The following is a 21,718-nucleotide window of genomic DNA, read 5'->3' on the forward strand; positions in this document are numbered from 1 at the left end:
AGAGTTCTTGTTCCTCTTCCTCCAGGTCCAGGTTCTGGTTCAGGGGGAACCTACATCTCCATTATTTTCTCCTGAAGTTAGTCATGCTCTAAGCTGATCACTTACCTGGCTTGGCATGAGGTGGGCAGCTGGTGCTGCATCCGCCTCCCCTCTGCTCACTCTCAGTACAATATCAGCTACTTCAGAGCAGGGACAGTTTCATTGTTCTAGGAGTGAAAATTATAGTGGGTCCAGAAAGTTCAAAGAAACAGTATTGATGTGTTTGTTACCATCTGGCACAGAAGGCTAATAAAAAGATTCTTGTATTTCCTTCCCTCCTTTCCAGAGGTGAGTGGCGATGGATATGAAATAGTGTGTAGTATACTGTGAGACTTAATTCATATGATGGTCAATTGTGCTTAAAAATGTTTTCTCTTCTTTCTTTATTTTTCATTAAGAAAAATAACTGTGTGGGAGACAGTATACACAATAATAAAAATTATGTAAATGTAGAAGTGATAGAAGCTTTAAAATATAAATAAATATAAGAATGAATTTAGGAATTAATGAAAGAAGAAATGAAGAAATAAATGCATGCATTAAATGAATAAATAAAAGTATGTTGCATTGAACTGAGTGGTTCAGTCTACCCTTAGGCCTGTCCACAGAGGTGGCAGAAGGAAGCCAAACCCCACATACTAAAGAAAGAACAGAAGAGAGAAGAAAAGGAAAGGTGAGTTGGACTGTGATCAGAGAAGAAACCGGAGATGGTGTACCACCAATCTTCTCCAGAAGACTCCTTTCTGTACTTCGCTGTCACATCATGACAGGAGAAAGGGGGAAAGGGGAAAATGGAGCAAGCTTTTTTTAAGGGCCTGCTTTGTGCCAGGCACAGTCTTAGAACACTTTACAAATATTATCTCATTTGATCCTCCGAAGATCCCTGTGAGGTTGATGTTATTACTGGCCACATTTTACACTTGAGCAACATAAGGGAGACAGACGTTAGGTGACTTGTCTAGGGTCACACATCTAATGTGACTAATGAAAAGTCCAAGAAATATAATTTCTGGGTAATTGATAATGAATTTATTAACTGTAGCTGGCAAATAAGAGACTGAGATCAGTGGCTCCCTGCAAGTCAAAGACGCCCCTAGAAGAGCATCGAATGCTGCAAAAGTCTTTGGAAATGGGGGTATGCCTGAGGGTAGAAATGAACTCTGATTGGTTAGCAATCAATGAGTGATTGGACAAGGAGGTGGACTGAAAGCCAGTCAATAAACAATGAATGAACAGTGGGATAAGAATAATTGATAGATGCTGCTGCTCTTAGTCCTTCATTCTCAAAAAGGATCATGACATCTGGGAGATGTTGCCATGACATGCAAGTAAATTGAATTTAAATGAAGGAGGGATGTGCAAGGTCACCAACCTCACTTTCTCCTCCAGAAACATCTAGGTCCAGTAGCCAGATAGAGATCAGAACAACTGGAGATGGCCCAGAATGCAGTGGGGGATCTTGGCCATTTTAAACTTTGGAAGGTCTTAGTTTGACTCAGGCAATAGCCATTGGAAGATTAAGGTTTAATAAGAAATAAGATAAAGAATGGCCTCTTTTAAAAAAAAAATAGATCTGGGATAGAAAGACCCTCAGGGTTCCCAGATCAAAACAGAAACAATTGCCCTTCTCCCCAGCGGTTAGTGCTGTGAGTGCCGAGTGTATGCTCTGGGCAGGAACGCACATTTATTATTCAAAAAATACAAAAAAAAAATCTTTTTAAAAGACCCCCCAAAAAATCATAAAAAACCCACGTCTTCCCCGCCGGAGACTTTTATTTTTTTCCTCTCTTATAAAATAACCCTTTGAAGAAGCCGAGACCGACGTGCCTCCCGCGGCCCCGCAGCAGCTCCGAGAAGGAAGGAAGAGACAAGCCTTCCCCGCCGCCAGGACCACAGACATCTCCCGAGCCAGCCCCTGAGCAAGCATCGCTGGCAGCCGGGGGCGGATCGTACCCGTTCCGTGGCCGTTGAGTAGTTTTCGATTCCGCTTGATTTTTCTCCCTTCGCTCTTGGCCTCTCTCCCCTCCCTCCCAGACCCTCAGCTCCAGACCCTGGCTCCCCACACTCCCCTACCTCTTCCTCTGACATGAACCCCAGCGCCCCCATCTACCCTATGGCTTCGCTCTACGTGGGGAATCTGCACCCCGATGTGACCCAGGCGATGCCCTACGAGAAGTTCAGCCCCGCCGGGCCCATCCTCTCCGGCGGGGTGTGCAGGGACACGATCACCCGCCCCTCCCTGGGCTACGCCTATGTCAACTTACAGCAGGCAGCAGACGCTGAATGGGCATTATATAAAATGAATTTTGATGTCATTAAGGGTAAGCCAGCCCGTATCATGTGGACTCAACGTGATCCATCACTACGTAAAAGTGGTGTGGGCAATATATTCATCAAAAATTTGGATGAATCCATTGATAATAAAGCATTGCATGATACATTTTCTGCTTTTGGAAACATCCTTTCTTGTAAGGTGGTGTGCGATGAAAATGGGTCAAAGGGTTATGGATTTGTACATTTTGAGACACAAGACGCTGCTGAAAGAGCTATTGAAAAAATGAATGGAATGCTTCTTAATGATCGAAAAGTCTTTGTTGGTCCATTTAAATCCCGTAAATAGAGAGAAGCCAAACTTGGAGCTACAACAAAAGAGTTCACCAATGTTTACGTCAAAAATTTTGGTGAAGACATGGATGATCAAAGACTTAAGGAGCTCTTTGGCAAGTTTGGACCTGCTTTAAGTATAAAAGTAATGACTGATGAAAGTGGAAAATCCAAAGGTTTTGACTTTGTGAACTTTGAAATATGTAAAGATGCACAAAAAGCTGTAGATGAGATGAATGGAAAAGAACTGAATGGAAAATAAATTTATGTTGGCCGAACTCAGAAAAAAAGTGGAAAGACAGACGGAACTCAAGTGCAAATTTGAACAACTGAAGCAGGATAGGATCACCAGATACCAGGGTGTTAACCTGTATGTGAAAAATCTTGAAGATGGTATTAATGATGAACATTTGTGAAAGGAGTTCTCACCATTTGCTACAATCACTAGTGCAAACGTGATGATGGAAGGTGGCTGCAGCAAAGGGTTTGGGTTTGTATGTTTCTCTTCGCCAGAGGAAGCCACCAAAGCAGTCATAGAAATGAATGGCAGGATTTTTGCCACTAAGCCATTGTATGTAGCTTTAGCCCAGTGCAAAGAGGAGCAGCAGGCTCACCTCACAAACCAGTATATGCAGACAATAGCAAGCGTCAGAGCTGTGCCCAACCCTGTGATCAACCCCTATCAGCCTCCTTCAGGTTACTTCATAGCTATTCCTCAGACTCAGAACCGTACTGCATATTATCCTCCTAGCCAAATTGCTCAACTCAGACCAAGTCCTCGCTGGACTGCTCAGGGTGCCAGACCTCATCCATTCCAGAACATGCCTGGTGCTATGTGCCTAGCAGCTCCTAGGCCACCATTTAGTACAATGAGACCAGCTTCTTCACAGGTTCCACGAGTCATGTCAACACAGCATGTTGCCAATACATCAACTCAGACAATGGGTCCACGTCCTGCAGCAGTTACTGCAGCAGCTATTCCTGCTGTCCACAGAGTTCCACAGTATAAGTATGCTTCAGGTGTTCCAAATCCTCAACAGCATCTTAAAACGCAACCACAGGTTACCATGCAGCAGTTGCTGTCCATGTCCAAGGTCAAGAACCTTTAACTGCTTCCATGTTGGCATCCGCCCCTCCTCAAGAGCAAAAGCAGATGTTGGGTGAAAGGCTGTTTCCACTCATTCAGGCCATGCATCCTACCCTGGCTGGGAAAATCACTGGCATGTTGCTAGAAATTGACAACTCTGAGTTTCCTCATATGCTTGAGTCTCCTGAGTCTCTTTGCTCTAAGGCTGATGAAGCTGTAGCCATACTGCAAGCTCACCAAGCTAAAGAAGCTACCCAGAAAGCAGTTAACTGTGCCACTGGTGTTCCAACTGTTTAGAAGAAAAGATCAGAGACCATGAAAAGGAACCTCTGCTTCACCAAAGAAAAATATCTAAACATTGAAAAACTTAAATATTGTGAAAAGACATTGCAAAATATAAAATAAATAAAAAAGGGAAAAGAAACTTTGAACATTATGTACCGAGCAAATGCCAGGTCCAGCAAACTTAATGCTAGTCCTAGATTACTTAGTGATTTAAAAACAAAAAACAAGAAAAAAACAAAAAACCCCCCAAAATAGTAAAATACATAAAAACAAATTAATGCTTTACAGACCAGGGGGGAAAAGAATTTTCAGCACAATACAAAAATTTAAAGCATTCTTTTCTTTAATTTTGGAATTCTTTACAGTAGAAAAGCTCAGAATATCACTACCATTTTAGATAACAGAATTGATAACTGAGTAAGGAAATGTAATTTGGATTATAAAATTCTTACTTTAATAAAAATTCCTTAAAGAGTGGGGAAAAAAAAACAGAAACCATTGTTATTTATTTTCCCTCTGAGCCAATCAGGGCCCAAACAATGACCAAGATGGGCTTGACCTGGAACTTATTGTTGGCCAATAATGAGAACCAGAGTGATTTGAGGGTAAGGCTGGGTTTTAAGAGAAAAAACAAATGAGAGAAAAAGAGACACATAAGAATATTTTTGTGAGACCTTCTAGTTGGGTAGGGTCCCACCCATGATGGGAAAGCATATACCTGGAGAATTTGGGCAATCCCATCAACCAAAAATGTGCTTGAGACACTGACTGAATAATCTACAGGGGATGGGTTTCTGAATGAGGAAACAGAAGGAGAAAATCTTAATCCTAACTGAATATTGGTTATTAATAGAAGTGAAATAATTATTTACCTCACTAGTATTTGAGACTAGATTGTAACTGATTTCTACCTGTAAACCGATACCTCTGGGCACTGTGACACCACCTAGTTGCCCCCAGAGAGAGGGAGTGGGAAAGAAGAGCCTCTGATACTTGAAGGTAGAGATGGGATGAAATCTCAGGTAAAATTTCTGATGCTCTTCTGAGCCTTTATGTTTCCAGAACGTCTGAGAGGAGCTGGGCTTCGTGGCGCTTGGGCCAACCACCATGACTGTGTCTCCCTCATCTGGCCAGCAGGAATATGTTCATGACAACACACGGGAAAGAAGTGCAAATGAAAGTTCAGTGCTTGTGGAACCTGGACATTTTTATTTAGATGACTGGATGCAGATCCTCACTATACTCATTGCCCCAGTTGGGTTGGTGGGGAACAGAGCTGTCCTGTTGCTCCTGGGCTTCTGCATCCAGAGGAACCAGTTCCCCTTCTACATCCTCAACCTGGCTGGGGCCAATGCCCTTTTCTTTTGGTGCTCCTTTCTGACACCTGTAGCTGAATTTGTTCCCTATTTGTATAATTCTTTCACTTATATCGCAATGAGGGACCTCAGAAACATGGCCTACACCGTGGGCCTGAGCCTCCTGGCTGCTATCAGCACTGAGGGCTGTCTCTCTGTGCTCTTCCCCTTCTGGTACAGATGTCACCACCCGAAGCGCACGTCTGCTGCTGTGTGCACTCTCCTCTGGGCTCTGACAAGCCTACTTGAGGTAGCATATATTGTCAGTTGTTTTTATAAGTATGCTCACCATTTCTGTCTCGACTCGTTCATCATCGAGCTCGTGCAGTTCATCCTCCTCACTTCTGTGTTGTGTGTTTGCAGCCTGACTCTGCTGATGAGGGTCCAGTGCTGCTCCCAGCGCCATCAGCCCCCCAGGCTCTACCTTCTGGTCCTGCTCACAGTCCTGGTGTTCCTGCTCTGCGTCTTGCCCCTCCACATGGGACATTACATACATCCTTTTGGTATACTTTTCATGCCTTATTGGTTCCGTCAACCACTAGCTTGTGTGAACAGCAGTGTGAACCCCTTCATTTACTTCTTTCTGGGGAGCCAAAGGCATAAAAGAAGGAGGGAGACCCTCAGGATGATACTCCAGAGAGCCATGGTGGATGAGCAGAAGGTGGAAGGAGAGACAAGGGACACCCCACACATCAGTGCCCCATAGACGTCATTCTGAGGTTAAGAACAAGATGACTCAAGAGCCCATGAAATGAGCCCCTGCCCCAGGCCCAGCTGCAACCACTTCCCACCTCCCTAGAGGGACACCAGGATTTCCCTTCCATCCCTAATGTTGGTGCCCAGGGTTTGAACACTAAGTGATGAGTGATGCTGTATTAGGTACCTGCTCTATGTTAAGCAGTTGGGCAGTGCAGGGGATATAGCTGCAGGGCTTGGAATGGGAACTGTGGTCAGATTTGACCTGACACACTTACTAAATGTATGACCCTGGGCAAGTCTTAACCATTTGCCTCCATTGGCTTATCTGCACAATCAGCAAGCAAAAGAAATAGCCAACCACTCCAAGATCTTTGTCAAGAAAACCCTAGATGGGGGTGACAAAGAATCACATGACTGAACAGTAAGACTGTATCAGACACTGTAGCAAGTGCATTACAAATATCTCATTTAACCTTCTCAATACACCTGGGAGGTAGGTGCTCACATGACCTCCATTGTACACCTGAGGAAACTGAGGTAGGCCCAGGTTTAGTGACTAGACCAGAGTCCCAAAGCAAGTAACTAAGACTGGATAAGAACTCAGACTTTCCTGACTCCAGGCCCAATGCTCTGTGCTCTTTGAAGCACCTTAGCTTTCTGGAGGCTGCTTTACCTACAGAGTCAGGTCCAGGGCCTCACGTGTCACCAGCCCAGAGGAAGGCTACTCCACCAAATGGCCACTGTCCCTGTCCTGAAGAGAAGAGGAAGAGAAAGGACATCCTCTAAGGCCCTATGTCTCTCCATTCTCTCCTTGTGAATCTCTAAGTAAAGGCATAGAGTCAGGGGTCAGACACTTTGTCCTCTTCTCTCAGGCTTGATGCACAAGGTCCCCTCAGGCCTCATTCCCCATATTCCCCCCAAAAGTAGAGATTCCAGCTCAGCCAGGTCCCTTCCATTCGCTGCTTGTGCTCCTTTCTCCTCCCCCACCCACAGTTCAGCAAAATACTTCTCTCCCTCAAAGGTCAATACTGAGGCTCAGCTTCCTCTCTTGTTTCCAGTCTGTGCCTCCATCTCTCTGAGTCTCCGTGTTTCTATGCTTCTGTGACTCTCTGTTTCAATGTCCCTTTGCTTCTGCATGACCCAATTCCTGATGAGGGCTGGTGTTGTAAGTGTGTTATATGACAGGACCTACCCTAAAGAGAGCAAAGCAAGGAAAGGGGACATATCATCTCACACATATGTGTCACAAATACCACACATGTCACACAACATGTACACTCAGCACAGATACATCACAAACACACATACATGTACATACACACGAAAACACTTATGCATTGAATACCAATCTCAAGAGGCCACGCTGGGCAAGCAGCAGCAGTTCTCAGGGCATTTCCTACATCACCCCACATACATTGTTGGATCTTAAAACCCCTGGGGGCACTGAGGGAGCTGGCCTTTGTCTCACACTGAGTGGCGGCCCTGCCCATCCAGCTTGTCTAAAGATCAGCCCCCAGTGCTGACTTGGAGGAATTGGAGGGCAGGTGATTTTGGAGAGGTAACTGCTAGGATTCTGGACTCAAAAATCTCTCCCTGCTTCCAGATCACGCTGGATTGTGCCACCTTGGAAGAGCTGAGATATTATAGCTTCACAGAGTATACCCTAATCTTGACAGGGGAGCCAAAAGTCAAGTAACTGGTTGGGAAAATGCCCAGGAAAATGGGAAAAAAACAATAAGACGCTAGAATGTTACTTTCTTGGTGAACAGATATCTCCTCCCATCCTTTCGGATGAGGAAGAACAATGCTTACCATCAGGGAAAGACATAAAAGTCAAGGATTCTGTATCCCAAACATCCAAAATAAATATTCAATGGGCTCAGGCCACAAAAGAGCTCCAAAAGCGTTTTGAAAATCAAGTTACAGGGGGCAGAGCCAAGATGGAGGAGTAGAAAGACGCACATACACATAGCTCCGAACCCACAACCCATAGAACATCTGTAAAAAGAAACTCACGGCAAATTCTGGAACAGCAGAGGCCACGGAACAGTGGAGTGAAGGAGATTTCTGTTCCAGAGGGACCTGCAAACCTCTCGCAAAAGGTCCTTCACTCCGCAGACTGGGAGCCCAGCACAGCCCTGCTGTGGGCATGGCACCAAGAGGAGCAGATCTGAGCGGGCTTCAGGTATGGGATCTCCAGCAGCCGCGCAGGTCCCTCCACCCACTGGTGACAAGGGTCGGTGAGAGGGTCTCTTTGGCGGGTCAAGAGGGGAGTGGGCAGCCCCCATGACTCAGGCCCCCTCGGGAGGCACCAACAGAGGTGGGAGCAGACCGGGGCTCCCCAAGCAGGCAGGAGCCTGGATCCATTGATGAAGGTCTCTGCATAAACCCCCTTAGGGAACTGAGCCTGTGAGGCGGCCCTGCCCCCACCCGGGCAGCTGAACTTGATATCACACTGAATAGCAACCCTGCCCCCACCCAAAGCCCTGAGGCTGGGAAGGAGCATTTGAGTCTCAGACCCCAAGCGCTGGCTGGGAGGATCTGGAGATGAGGTGGGTGTGAGGAGAATATTCAGAAGTCAAGGCACTGGCTGGGAAAATGCCCAGAAAAGGGACAAAAGCCAAGACTATAGAGGGTTACTTTCTTGGTGAACAGGTTTCTCCTCCCCTCCTTTCTGATGAGGAAAAGTGGTGCTCACCATCAGGGAAAGACATGGAAGTCAGGGCTCCTGCATCCCAGACCACTCAATGGGCTCAGACCATGGAAAAGTTCAAAAAGAGCTCAGAAAATTTTGAAAATTATATTGGAGAGATGGAGGAAAAATTGGGAAGAGCAATGAAAGACATGCAAGCAAAATATGATCAGCAGATCAGCACCCTGCTAAAGGAGACCCAAAAAAATGCTGAAGAAAATAACACCTTGAAAAATAGGCTAACTCAATTGGCAAAGGAGGTTCAAGAAGCCAATGAGGAGAAGAATGCTTTCAATAGCAGAATTAGCCAAATGGAAAAGGAGATTCAAAAGCTCACTGAAGAAAACAGTTCTTTCAAAATTAGAATGGAACAGATGGAGGCTAATGACTTTATGGGAAACCAAGAAATCACAAAACAAAACCAAAAGAATGAAAAAATGGAAGATAATGTGAAATATCTCATTGGAAAAACAACTGACCTGGAAAATAGATCCAGGAGAGACAATTTAAAAATTATTGGGCTACCTGAAAGCCATGATCAAAAAAAGAGCCTAGACATCATCTTTCATGAAATTATCAAGGAAAACTGCCCTGAGTTTCTAGAACCAGAGGGCAAAATAAATATTGAAAGAATCCACCAATCACCACCTGAAAAAGGTCCAAAAAGAGAAACTCCTAGGAAGATTGTGGCCAAATTCCAGAGTTCCCAGGTCAAGGAGAAAATATTGCAAGCAGCTAGAAAGAAACAATTCAAGTTTTGTGAAAATACAATCCGGATAACACTAGATCTAGCAGCTTCTACATTAAGGGATTGAAGGGTGTGGAATAGGGTATTCGAGAAGTCAAAGGAACTAGGACTAAAACCAAGAATCACCTACCCAGCAAAACTGAGTATAATACTTCAGGGGAAAAATTAGTTTTTCAATGAAATAGAGGACTTTCAAGCATTCTTGATGAAAAGACCAGAGCTAAAAAGAAAATTTGACTTTCAAACACAAGAATGAAGAGAACGATGAAAAGGTAAACAGCAAAGGGAATTCATAAGGGACTTATAAAAGTTGAACTGTTTACATTCCTACATGGAAAGACAATATTTGTAACTCTTGAAACTATTCAGCACCTGGGTACTGGGTGGGATTACACACACACACATGCACATGCACACACACATAGAGACAGAGTGCACAGAGTGAATTGAATAGGATGGGATCATATCTTAAAAAAAAATGAAATCAAGCAGTGAGAGAGAAATATATGGGAGGAGAAAGGGAGAAATGCAATGGGGCAAATTATCTCTCATAAAAGAGGCAAGCAAAAGACTTTTTTAGTTTGGGGAAAAAGAGGGGAGGTGAGAGAAAAACATGAAGTTTACTCTCATCACATTCCACTAAAGCAAGGAATAAAATGCACAGTCATTTTGGTATGAAAACCTATCTTACAATACAAGAAAGTGGGGGATAAGGGGATAAACAGGGTGGGGAGGAAGATGGAAGGGAGGGCATGGGGAGGAGGGTGCAATTTGAGGTCGACACTCACGGGGAGGGACAGGATCAAAAGAGAGATTAGAAGTTATTGGGGGCAGGATAGGATGGAGGGAAATATAGTTAGTCCTATACAACACGACCATTATGGAAGTCATTTGCAAAACTACACAGATTTGGCCTCTATTGAATTGCTTACCTTCCAAAGGGAAGGGGTGGGGAGGGAGGGAGGAAAAGAAGTTGAAACTCAAAGTTTTAGGAACAACTGTCAAGTACTGTTCTTGCCACTAGGAAATAAGAAATACAGGTAAAGGGGTATAGAAAGTTATCTGGCTCTACAGGACGAAAGAGAAGATGGGGACAAGGGAAGTGAGGGGTGATAGAAGAGAGGGCAGATTGGTGATAGGGGCAATCAGAATGCTCGGTGGTTTGGGGTGGGGGAAGGGGACAAATGAGGAGAAAATTTGGAACCCAAAACTTTGTGAAAATGAATGTTAAAAGTTAAATAAATAAATTTAAAAAAACAAAAAAACCCGAAAGATAATATTTGTAACTCTTGAAACTTTTCAGTATCTGGGTACTTGGTGGGATTACACACACATACACAGGGAGAGAGAGAGAGAGATACAGAGAGACAGAGACAGAGACACAGAGAGAGAGAAAAAGAGACAGAGAGCACAGAGTGAATTGAATAGGGTGGGATCATATCTTTAAAAAATGCAATTAAGCGGTGAGAGAGAAATATATTGGGAGGAGAAAGGGAGAAATGGAAAGGGGCAAACTATCTCTCATGAAAGAGGCAAGAAAAAGACTTTTTACTGGAGGGAAAAAGAGGGGAGGTGAGAAAAAAACATGAAGTTTACTCTCATCATATTCGACTAACGGAAGGAATAAAATGCACACTCATTTTGGTATGAAAACCTATCTTACAATACATTAAAATGGGCGAGAAGGGGATAAGCAGGGTGGGGGATGATGGAAGGGAGGGCAATAGGAGGAGGGAGCAATTTGAAGTCAACACTCTTGGGGAAGGACAGGATCAAAAGAGCGAATAGAAGCAATGGGGGGCAGGATAGGATGGAGGGAAATATAGTTAGTCTTACATAAGACGACTATTATGGAAGTCATTTGCAAAACTACACAGATATGGCCTATATTGAATTGCTTGCCTACCCAAAGGGAATGGGAGGGGAGGTAAAGATGAAGAGAAGTTGGAATTCAAAGTTTTAGGAACAGCTGTCTAGCACTGTTCTTGCTCCTAGGAAATAAGAAGTACAGGTAATGTGGTACAGAAATTTATCTCGCCCTACAAGACAAAAGAGAAGATGGAGACAAGGGAAGGGAGGGATGATAAAAGAGAGGGTAGATTGGTCATAGGGGCAATTAGAATGCTCGATGTTTTGGGGTGGGGGGGAGGGGACAAATGAGGAGAAAATCTGGAAGCCAAAATTTTGTGAAAATGAATGTTAAAAGTTAAATAAATTTAAAAATAAATAAATAAAAATAAAATGCTGTCGAGAAACAGAGAACATTAGCCTGAGTGGCCATAAAGGTTAGGGATGGGCAGATCACAAGACATCAGAGGAAGAGGAGGAAATGAACAGAATCAGTAGAGATGGTGAGATAAGTACCCTGAGAGGACCTCATTTAACAATCACTGGAGTCTGATTGGCCAGTGACGTTGCGCAGGAAATCACAGGATTGTACACACTTTTGATAAGGCTTGTTCTGTCTGCAAGTCTCATCAGAGAGACCTGAAAGCAAACTCATTAGTCAGAGGATAGAACACTACCTCCAGATCAGTCAGCCCAGAGAGACTTTCTCCTTTGGCTTTTGGAATAGGGCATTTAAAGCTCTTCATACCATCTTAGTAGTAATTACTAAATCGTGTTTGATCCTGAATATGGCTCCCAAAGGGGAAGATCTGAAGGCACACCTGCTGCGAAACCCCAGCTCCATCTCCATGCCCTTGCAGCAGAGATCAAGCACCACAGAAAAAAGTTCATTGTCCATCAATATCTAGAGCCCAGCTGAAGGAGAACTATCAGCTAATGTGCATTGTGAGGGACCTGACTGCACAGCTCTCCCTGACAATTGAGTGACAGACAAGATGATGCCCACTCACCTTCAAGTGCTTATGATGGAGAAGGAACAATAATGACTGACTTCATTCCCTCAGTCAACCCCAACCAGGAAAGGAACTGCTGAGTAAACAGTATTGGCTTTTTCTCTTGACCAAGCAAGAGGTCCTTGACTTAACTAAATTTGTCCCTTGGAAATATTGTAGGAGACTGAGGGAGTACATCCGCTGATATTAGGGTCAGGCAGAATTAGGGAGTAAATCTGATACAGGAGTAAATGTCAGGATCAAATGAGACTTGACAGTCTTAGTGTAGTAGGGGATGAAACAAAGATTCTGTTCTGGGACACTCTTCACCTTGGTCCCTTAACTACCTGCCTCTCTAAAAGCTCATTTTTTTTTTTTGGTCAAGAAAGGAGGCCTTCTTCATTCTTCCTCTCTTGAAAGTCAGTTAAACTATTTTCATTATCTTTTCAGGAATAATTTGGTATTTCATCACTCTTTTTCAAGGATGCTAGTATCACTTAATATGTCATTTCATGACATATTTGTTGATCATCTTTACAGCTGAGAATTTTCACTGTAGATCATGTGTACTATGGACTCATCAAATATTTCTCTCTGACACAAGCTCATGTGCCTATTTACTGGAGATCATCTCACCAAGAATTCCAGTGATCATGGCCTACAAGAGAACAATAGAATTGGGAGGTGGCAGCCTCATTAATAGAAAAAAATTAGATGATGTGAGTCCAGTTTTTTTTCATATAAGCCTCATCATCCCTGCTTTATCTAGTAAGGGCTGTTTAATCCTACTCAGGGAAGGTCCATGAGGTGTGATGGGGACCAGTTCTACTTCCTGCCTAAGGAAACAAAGAAAATGGGTTTATAGTGCTTGAAGGCAAGCAGGACAGAAGGATGATGACCTGCCTTAAGCTGAACATTAAACATTGTAGTGAATTAACAACAAAGAAGAGCAATGTGCTCCGATAGTCTCCAAAATCATCTCAGATTGAGCACACAATGAGATTCCTTCAAGGATTTTGAGGGGAGTCAGAGGGATAAATGAGGCAATCCCCATCCCCTGTAACTCCTCATCTCTGGTAGGGAAGAGGCAATTATATGTGGAAGGAGGGTGATCTGTATGTAAACTCAATTCAGAAAATGGCTAGCTTTGGGACCCTGGGCAAGTCACTATCCTCCTCCCAGACTCAATTTCTTCACCTTTGAGTAGAAAATCACTAGACCCACTGCATGCCCGGACTTCTCTGGCAATTAGGAAGAGAAAAGGAGCAAATCTCTACACAGAGTTTAAAGGCCTCTCTAGAAGTCAACTATTGTTATTAGTAATATCATGAGTTTTCTTGGTCTCCTTTCTCACTGAGCACAAAAATGTTTCAGAAGTATCAAAAAAAATGTAGCCCCAAGACCTCAGGCTTAATGCTCCAAAACAGATTAAATTGTAATTGGGAACTGTTTGCCAAAATAATGAAAAACACGGCACAACAGAGATAATGTTACATATTTGTTTTTCTAAACCAATATGTGACTCTCTATTTGAGTTGGACAGGGCTGTGAGGACTGTAAGAGGCACTGGGCCATGTGGAGCCCATGGATAAGGAAAAGGGAGCTGTCAGGACCATTTGTGGATTCAAATACAAATCTTTTCTGTCCTCTAGGTTGTATCTGTTCTCGTTTCGTTTGGGATCATGTTAAGTAAAACTTGTCCTGGGATCCATGCATTGCTGGGCTCCCTCTTCTCATAGGGATTAAGTCCCCTTTACTTCATTAACACCAAAGACGATCTAGGTCAGTGGTTTCTAGAGGAAACCGTAGTTGGGGAACTCACACAATAAAATACTGCAAATCACAAAGATTGAGTTGGATCCTTCTAGAGCCAGAAGAGTCATTTGTTCTGGGAAGTGGGTGATAGTTCTCTATACCTCTAAGTGGTGAATAAAGGCTTAGTTCAAGAAAGCCAGAGAAGGCTCTCATTAGCACTTAGTGGATACCTAGAGTTGAAAAATATTCTCCCTATTATCCTGTCATCTGTAAGGTAATTACCTCCAGGAAAGGAACCTGTGGAGAGATATCTCCTTGGACAAGGCATTTTGTCATTTTTGTTAATTTTATTATTAATTTGTGGAACAAAGCAAGAATTTTCATAACATTGTATAATTTTTAAAAAGATGATCATACATGAAAATGCAAATATACTATGTACAACATGCTATTCCTTTCAAATATTCAACAAAATAATTATATCATTTTTTTTCTTTTCTTTCCTCTTGACCTAGAGATGGCTACCATTAGACAAAAATAGGTGTATGCACACACACACACATAAATGTATGTGTAAAATTATACTACATACACTTTTGTTTATCAGTTCTTACTGTGGATGCAGAGAGCATCTTTCTTCACATGTTCTTTATAGTTAATCTGGGTGTTTATAATAGTCAAAATAACTTACTCATTCAAAGTAGTTCTTAAAACAATATTGCCTTTACTGTATGACATGTTCTCTTGTTTCTTCTCTTTTCTTTCTCCATTATTTCGTGCAAATCTTTCCATATTTTTCCAAAATCATTGAGGTGCTCATTTCTTATACCACACAAAATCACGCACCATAATTTGTTCAGCCATTCCCCAGGGGATGTACATCCCTGCAGTTTCAAGCTCTTTGCTACCAAAAAGAGAGCTGCTACCAACATTTTAGAACATGTCAGTTATTTTCCTCTTCTTTCTCTAATAATCTCTTGAAATAGAAATTGGCGTTGCTGAGTCAAAGGGCAGAGGCAGTTTGATAATTCTTTGGGCATAATTCCAGATTGCTCTTGACAACGCATTTTATTAAAACAAAAGGTCTTCGTTTGTGTCCTTGGGAGAATAGAAGGGTTCCTACCCCTTGGTCTCATTATTTCTTGAAAGAAGATAGTTTTTAAATCTATCCATTTATCTAAACAGCTGAGGGGTACAGTGGATAAAGCACTGGGCCTGGAATCAGAAAAACTTGAGTTCAAGTATAATCACAGATTCCAGCTAGGTGGTTCTGAGCAATTCACTAAAATCTTCCTGTCTCAATTTACTTAACTATAAAATAGTAAAAATACTAGCACCTCCCTCACAGGACTATGGTGAGGATCAAAGATAGTAATATTAGTAAGATTATTAGCACAATACCTGAGACACAGTAAGCATTACATCAGTGCTTATTCTTTTGCAGCAAGTGTCTGTATGTCTGTCTGTCTCTCTCTCCTACTCTATGTAAATATATATGCATATATATACAAATATTATATATGTAACGTGTATGTATGCATATACACACATATATAACAGAATTTTTAAAAAAGAGTATTTTCCTCCTCACATTAAATAATAGCTATTTAGTGTCCACTCTAAGAGAATGGTTCAGAAAGAAAGAGGAGGGGAGGGGAGAGGAAGGGACAATGGAAAAAAACATTTATTTTACACCTACTATGTACTACCCACTTTGCTAAGGATTTTATAAGTGTTATCTCATTTCATCCTCACAACAATCCTAGGAAGTAAATCATATTATACTCCCCACTTTACAAATGAGGAAACTGAGATAGAGATTAAGTGACTTGTGGAAGGTCGGCCAGGAAATATCTGAGACTGGGTTGAAACTCAGGCAGGACTTCCTGAGTCCAGGCCCAGCACTCTACCCACCTGGATGCCACACCAGGAGTGTCACTTGAACAGTTTAATGTCAGTATCTCTGAGTCCTCTTGTCCATAGAAAAGCAATGTTAAATTAAGTCTTTGTCCTCCTGTGTTGTGAAGCAACCTTGTTTACTACAGATCAATTTAGTTCCAAATGCCTTGCCTGCTATGTACCATTTCTATTCCTCTTTGAATGTCCTGGCGGTCTGAGGATGGCCCACTTCCGACTTTCTGAAGATGTGGACTTGACCTTAGATCACGTTGTATATTTCTGTAATTGACACATATTTATAATCTATATGTGCATTTTTCTAAACATACCATACATGTTTTCACTACTCCAAACTTTTTAGTAGGCTCTCAGAGTAGAGACTACTCTAGGTTTTGTCTCTTTATCCCCAGCAGCTAGCAGAGTTCCTGCCTCTTAGTAGGTGCTTTGCAAAATACTTCTTGATTCATGGATCTACATTTGACTGAAGAATACAGTGAGGCAAAGACAAGGAATGTGACTTGCAGTGTTGAGGCAGGAGACAAGCAAAATCTCTTCTGGGATTGAGCATACTACTCTGCTACTTACATCATAATGTGCCTTGTAAGCAGTTTTCCCAAGAATATAGTCTTATGGATCCCAAATGACTAGGAACATCTCTATCACTGTGGACCACCGCCTAAAGATGAGGTTGTAAAGGAAGGAAAGAAAAGAGCAAGACCTGAGACCCTAAAAGCTCCAGTGTCTGTTTCTGCTGCTATGACTGACCAAGCATCCTTCTCTCTGCTTCCCAGCAGAAGAGATTGTGATAGGAGCAAGTACATAGATACATGAATACACGTGTGCAGTGAGAAATATATGTGTACATATGTGCAGCATGTACATAAAATATTACTAGAGATATGTGTTGATATATGTACACAAATATGGTTACGTCTAGATATACATGAGAATCTGTCTCATGAATATTTTCTGTAGTCTAATGATGCCTATGAATTCCTCTTCTTACGACTACTTTCTTAATAATTGAAGGAAATACTGGAACTCAGTTGGAGGTTAGTGAAAATAAAGATAATTTCCCACCCTCCAGTTTCACAGGACAACCCTATACTATTCATGGACCAGATTAAGAGTGTCTGACATAAGCAGAAATATATATACATATATGTACATGAGTATGTATGAATATATTTATTATATTGTAAGCAAATACGTGTGCCTTCCTATTTGTTCATCTATGCATACAGTATGTGTATAGTTTGTAAATGAATACGTACATACATGCACACATATATGTATATGACTTTATAAGTGTATACACTTTTGTCCTGATGAAATATTAAAATCCAGAAGTCCTGTCAGTCCAAACCTCACTCCAATATCCAAATGTAATCTCTGAAAATCTGAAGTTCTTGGATCTCCATGGACAGTTGAGCCAATTTCACTTTCAGAAAATTTCTGTGAGAACTAGAAAGGGAGCTAATGAATCAGATGTCCCCCTGAGTTTATTTGTTCCTGAAGTTACATGAGGAACGAAGACTGATAAGTACCCAAGGATAATGGGAAGGACCAGGGGATTGGGGACGATGGGGATAATAGACTAGACCAATCCAGAAGTAATCCTTCCAATGCCCTTCTGTACAGGTTGGTGTTGAGAGAGAATCAAAGTCTTTACCAGAGAAACACCATTGATAAGCTTTATCTGAACCTGAAGGCCTTGGAGAGTTCATCTCCCGAGGCCAGCATTTGGGAAATCCCCACCCTTGGTGCCTGAAAGCAAATACAAAATCTTTTTGCTAGGCTTACATGATTGGGGGAAGAGGGAGGGGAATATATGGGTAAGAGAGGAGCTGTCCTCAATCCTGCCACTGTTCCATCTCTCATGGCCCAGGGTCTGGCCAGGAGATTCCTAAAAAGGACAGTTACAGGACCACAGGACCAGGCATAAGAGTCACCAGCTACTTGAAGAAGAAAAAGGGAAGTTCTCCATCTGGGGCCTTTCCTTGTAAATATTTGTCATCTTAGAATCAACTGAAGATTTCTCTGAGTTTAACCTTTTCTTTATACAATTACACTGATTCCTTCAAAGTGCACACCTGGAAAACTGGTCACTCGGATATGGGGGGTTGGCAGGGAAGGAATTCCTGCTGCTGTGTTCTGAGGTTTTCTTCTTCCTTTGGAAGCAGGAGCACCCATAACTTTAAGACACTTTTTTCATATGGCCCCAGAAGGAAGGGAGAGTTTTGTTTGGAGTGCTTCAGAAGCCCCTACAGCCCCAAAATGTGAAAGTTCCTGTTTCTCATCCTCTACGTGCAGGCTCCAGGTCAGGGTAGGTGGGGCAAATAATGTGTTGATTTTTCTCCTCTTCTCAGTCTGGATGAACAGACCCACCATTCTTCAGACATTTGACCCTAAAGCCCATAATTTGTCAATAAAGAGAAGATGAAGCTACAGCAGTCGACAAACCTGAGACCTCAGTTAGTCAGGTGTTGGTCAATTACCTGGTCTGGCAGGAGAGGAGGACCTGCTGCTGCTGCTGCTTCATCCTCCTCACCTCTGCCCACTCTCAGAACAATAGTAGCTACTTCAGCGAAGTTTCAGTATCTTTGTGTTCCCAGCACCAAACCCAGTGGTGAAAATGATTCTGGGACCAGGATCTCAAAAGAGGAAGTATTGAGGAAGAGTTTATTGCAGTTCGGCACAGAAAACCAATAAAGAGATAATTGCACTCCTTTCCCTCCTTTATACCGGTGAGCAATTAAGGACGTGAAACACTGTGTAATGCACTGTTGGACTTAGTTCATATGATGGTTAGTTTTTCTGAAATACTTTTTCTGTTTTTTTTTGTTTTGAAAAATTGATTTTGTGTAGGTGAGAGTAGATACAGTGATAAAAATTATGTAAAAGGAAAAATTATTGGTAGAAATTTTAAAATATAAATAAATAAATGAATGAATGAATTTATGAATTAATAAAATAATAAATTTATAGATAAATGTATGCATACATACATTGAATGAACAAAGAAACATCTGTTGCATTGAATTAAGTGGTTCAACCCACCTGTCCACATAAGTTGTAGAAGGAAGCCAGATCACCATGTACTAAAGAAAGAGCAGAAGAGAGGAAAATGAAGGGTGAGTTGGAGTGTGGTCAAAGAAGAAAGGAGAAATGAATGTATCCCAGTCTTCTCCAGAAGGCTCATTTCTGTACTTCACAGTCACATCATGACAAGAGAAAGGGGTAAAAAGAAATGAGTTTTTAAAAGGACTACTGTGTGCCAGGCACAGTCTTAAACACTACATATATTGTCTCATTTGATCCTCTGGAGAACCCTGTGAACTTGGTGCCATTATTGACCTCATTTTCCAGTTGAGGAACCTGAGGGAGACAGATGTTAAGTGATTTGTCCAGGGTCACACAGCTAATGTGACTACTGAAAACTTTGAGCAACATAATTTCTGGATAAATAATAATCAATTTATTAACTATGGGTAGCAAGTAAGAGATTGAAGTTGTTGTCCCCCTGAAGAGCTTTGAATGTTTCAAAAGTCTTTGGGAAAGGAGGTGCGGCAGAGGGTAGAATTCAAATCTACTTGGTTAACAATCAGTGAGGGGGTGGACACAGAGATGGGCAGAAAGACTTCAGCTCCCCCTGCTGAGGGCAGGATGAGGTTCAGTTGCCTCCTGGTATCTGGACAAAGGCATCCATCTCTCCCTAGTCAATAAACGATGAACAATGGTGGGGTAAAAAATAACACGTTTATAAGATTCTGTTTGTAACCTCTTCTAGTGTGGCATCCCATCCATGATTAAAAGCAGGGACTGGAGGATTTGACCATCCTCGTCATCACCAATGTCCTTCAGAGACTAAACAGCTGACAAAGCGATGGTTTCTTAATGAGGATATAGGAAAGGTTAGTCTTAATCCTAATTAATTGGTTACTAATATAAGAGAAATACCTATATCTCTCATTACTAAGTGTCTGAGACTAGATTTTTTTGATTTTTTTTATTTGTTTTCAACATTCATTTTCAAAAAATTTTTGGGATCCAAATTTTCTCCCATTTCTCCCCTCTCTCCACCCCAAAACGCCGAGCATTCTAATTACTCCTATTACCAATCTGCCCTCCTTTCTATCATCCCTCCCTTCCCTTATCCCCATCTTCTCTTTTGTCCTGTATGGCAAGATAACTTTCTATACCCCATTACCTGTATTTCTTGTTTCCTAGTTGCAAGAAAAATACTCAACAGTTGTTCCTAAAACTTTGATTTCCAACTTCTCTTCATCCCTCCCTCCCCACCCATTACCTTTGCGAAGGCAAGAAATTCAATATAGGCCATATCTGTGAAGTTTTGCAAATGACTTCCATAGTAGTCGTGTTGTTGAAGACTAGCTATATTTTCCTCCATCCTATCCTGCCCCCCATTTATTCTATTCTCTCTTTTGATACTATCTCTCCCCAAGAGTGTTGACTTCTAATTCCTCCCTGCTCCCATTGCCCTCCCTTTCATCATCCCCCCTACCCTGTTTATCCCCTTTCCCCCCACTTTCCTGTATTGAAAAATAGGTTTTCATACCAAAATGAGTGCATTTTATTCCTTCCTTTAGTCGAACGTGATGAGAGTAGGCTTCAGGTTTTTTTCTCTCACCTCCCTACTTTGTCATTCCTCTGAAAAGTCATTTAGTTGCCTCTTTTATGAGAGATAATTTGCCCCCTTCCATTTCTCCCTTTCTGCTCCCAATATATTTCTCTCTCACAACTTAATTTCATTTTTCTTAAGAAAAGATCCCATCCTATCCTATTCACCCCGTGCTCTCTATCTGTGTGTGTGTGTGTGTGTGTGTGTGTGTGTAATCCCACCAACTACCCAGATAATGAAAAAAGTTTTCAAGAGTTACAATATTGTGTTTCCATGTAGGAATGTAAATAGTTCAACTATAGTAAGTCCTTCATGATTTCCCTCTTCTGTTTAAACTCTCATGCTTCTCTTCATTCTTGTGTTTGAAAGTCAAACTGTTTTTCAGCTCTGATCTTTTCTTCAAGAATGCTTGAAAGTCCTCTATTTCATTGAAAGACCATTTTTCCCCCTGAAGTATCATACTCAGTTTTTCTGGGTAGGTGATTCTTGGTTTTAGTCCTAGTTCCTTTGACTTCTGAAATATAATATTCCACCCCCTTTCATCCCTTAATGTAGAAGCTGCTAGATCTTGTGTTATCCTGATTGTATTTCCACAATACTTGAATTGTTTCTTTCTAGCTGCTTACAATATTTTCTCCTTGACCTGGGAACTCTGGAATTTGGCCACAACGTTCTTCGGATTTTCTGTTTTTGGATCTCTTTCAGGAGGTGATCAGTGGATTTTTTCAATATTTATTTTGCCCCCTGGTTCTAGAATATCAGGGCAGTTTTCCTTGATAATTTCATAAAAGATGATGTCTAGGCTCTTTTTTTGATCATGGCTTTCAGGTAACCCCATAACTTTAAATTGTCTCTCCTGGATCTATTTTCCAGATCAGTTGTTTTTCCAATGAAATATTTCACATTATCTTCCATCTTTCATTCTTTTGGTTTTGTTTTGTGATTTCTTGGTTTCTCATATAATCATTAGCCTCCATCTGTTCCATTCTAATTTTTAAAGAACTATTTCCTTCAGTGAGGTTTTGAATCTTCTTTTCCATTTGGCTAATTCTGCTTTTGAAAGCATTCTTCTC

The 21,718-nt window shown here is 41.8% G+C and overlaps 1 protein-coding gene and 1 pseudogene across 1 annotated transcript; both read left to right on the plus strand.

The window, feature by feature from the left end:
* The first annotated feature begins 2,125 nt into the window (after positions 1–2,125).
* LOC140523429 (polyadenylate-binding protein 1 pseudogene) lies at positions 2,126–4,042 on the plus strand (annotated as a pseudogene).
* Positions 4,043–5,122: 1,080 nt separating this feature from the next.
* On the plus strand, positions 5,123–6,076 carry LOC140522536 (mas-related G-protein coupled receptor member X1-like). The gene has a single exon (XM_072637945.1). It carries the CDS (start codon positions 5,123–5,125, stop codon positions 6,074–6,076), a length of 954 nt encoding a protein of 317 aa, XP_072494046.1.
* Positions 6,077–21,718: the final 15,642 nt, after the last annotated feature.

This window comes from Notamacropus eugenii, chromosome 2 (assembly GCF_028372415.1).
Source record: "Notamacropus eugenii isolate mMacEug1 chromosome 2, mMacEug1.pri_v2, whole genome shotgun sequence".
NCBI classification, from domain to species: domain Eukaryota; kingdom Metazoa; phylum Chordata; class Mammalia; order Diprotodontia; family Macropodidae; genus Notamacropus; species Notamacropus eugenii.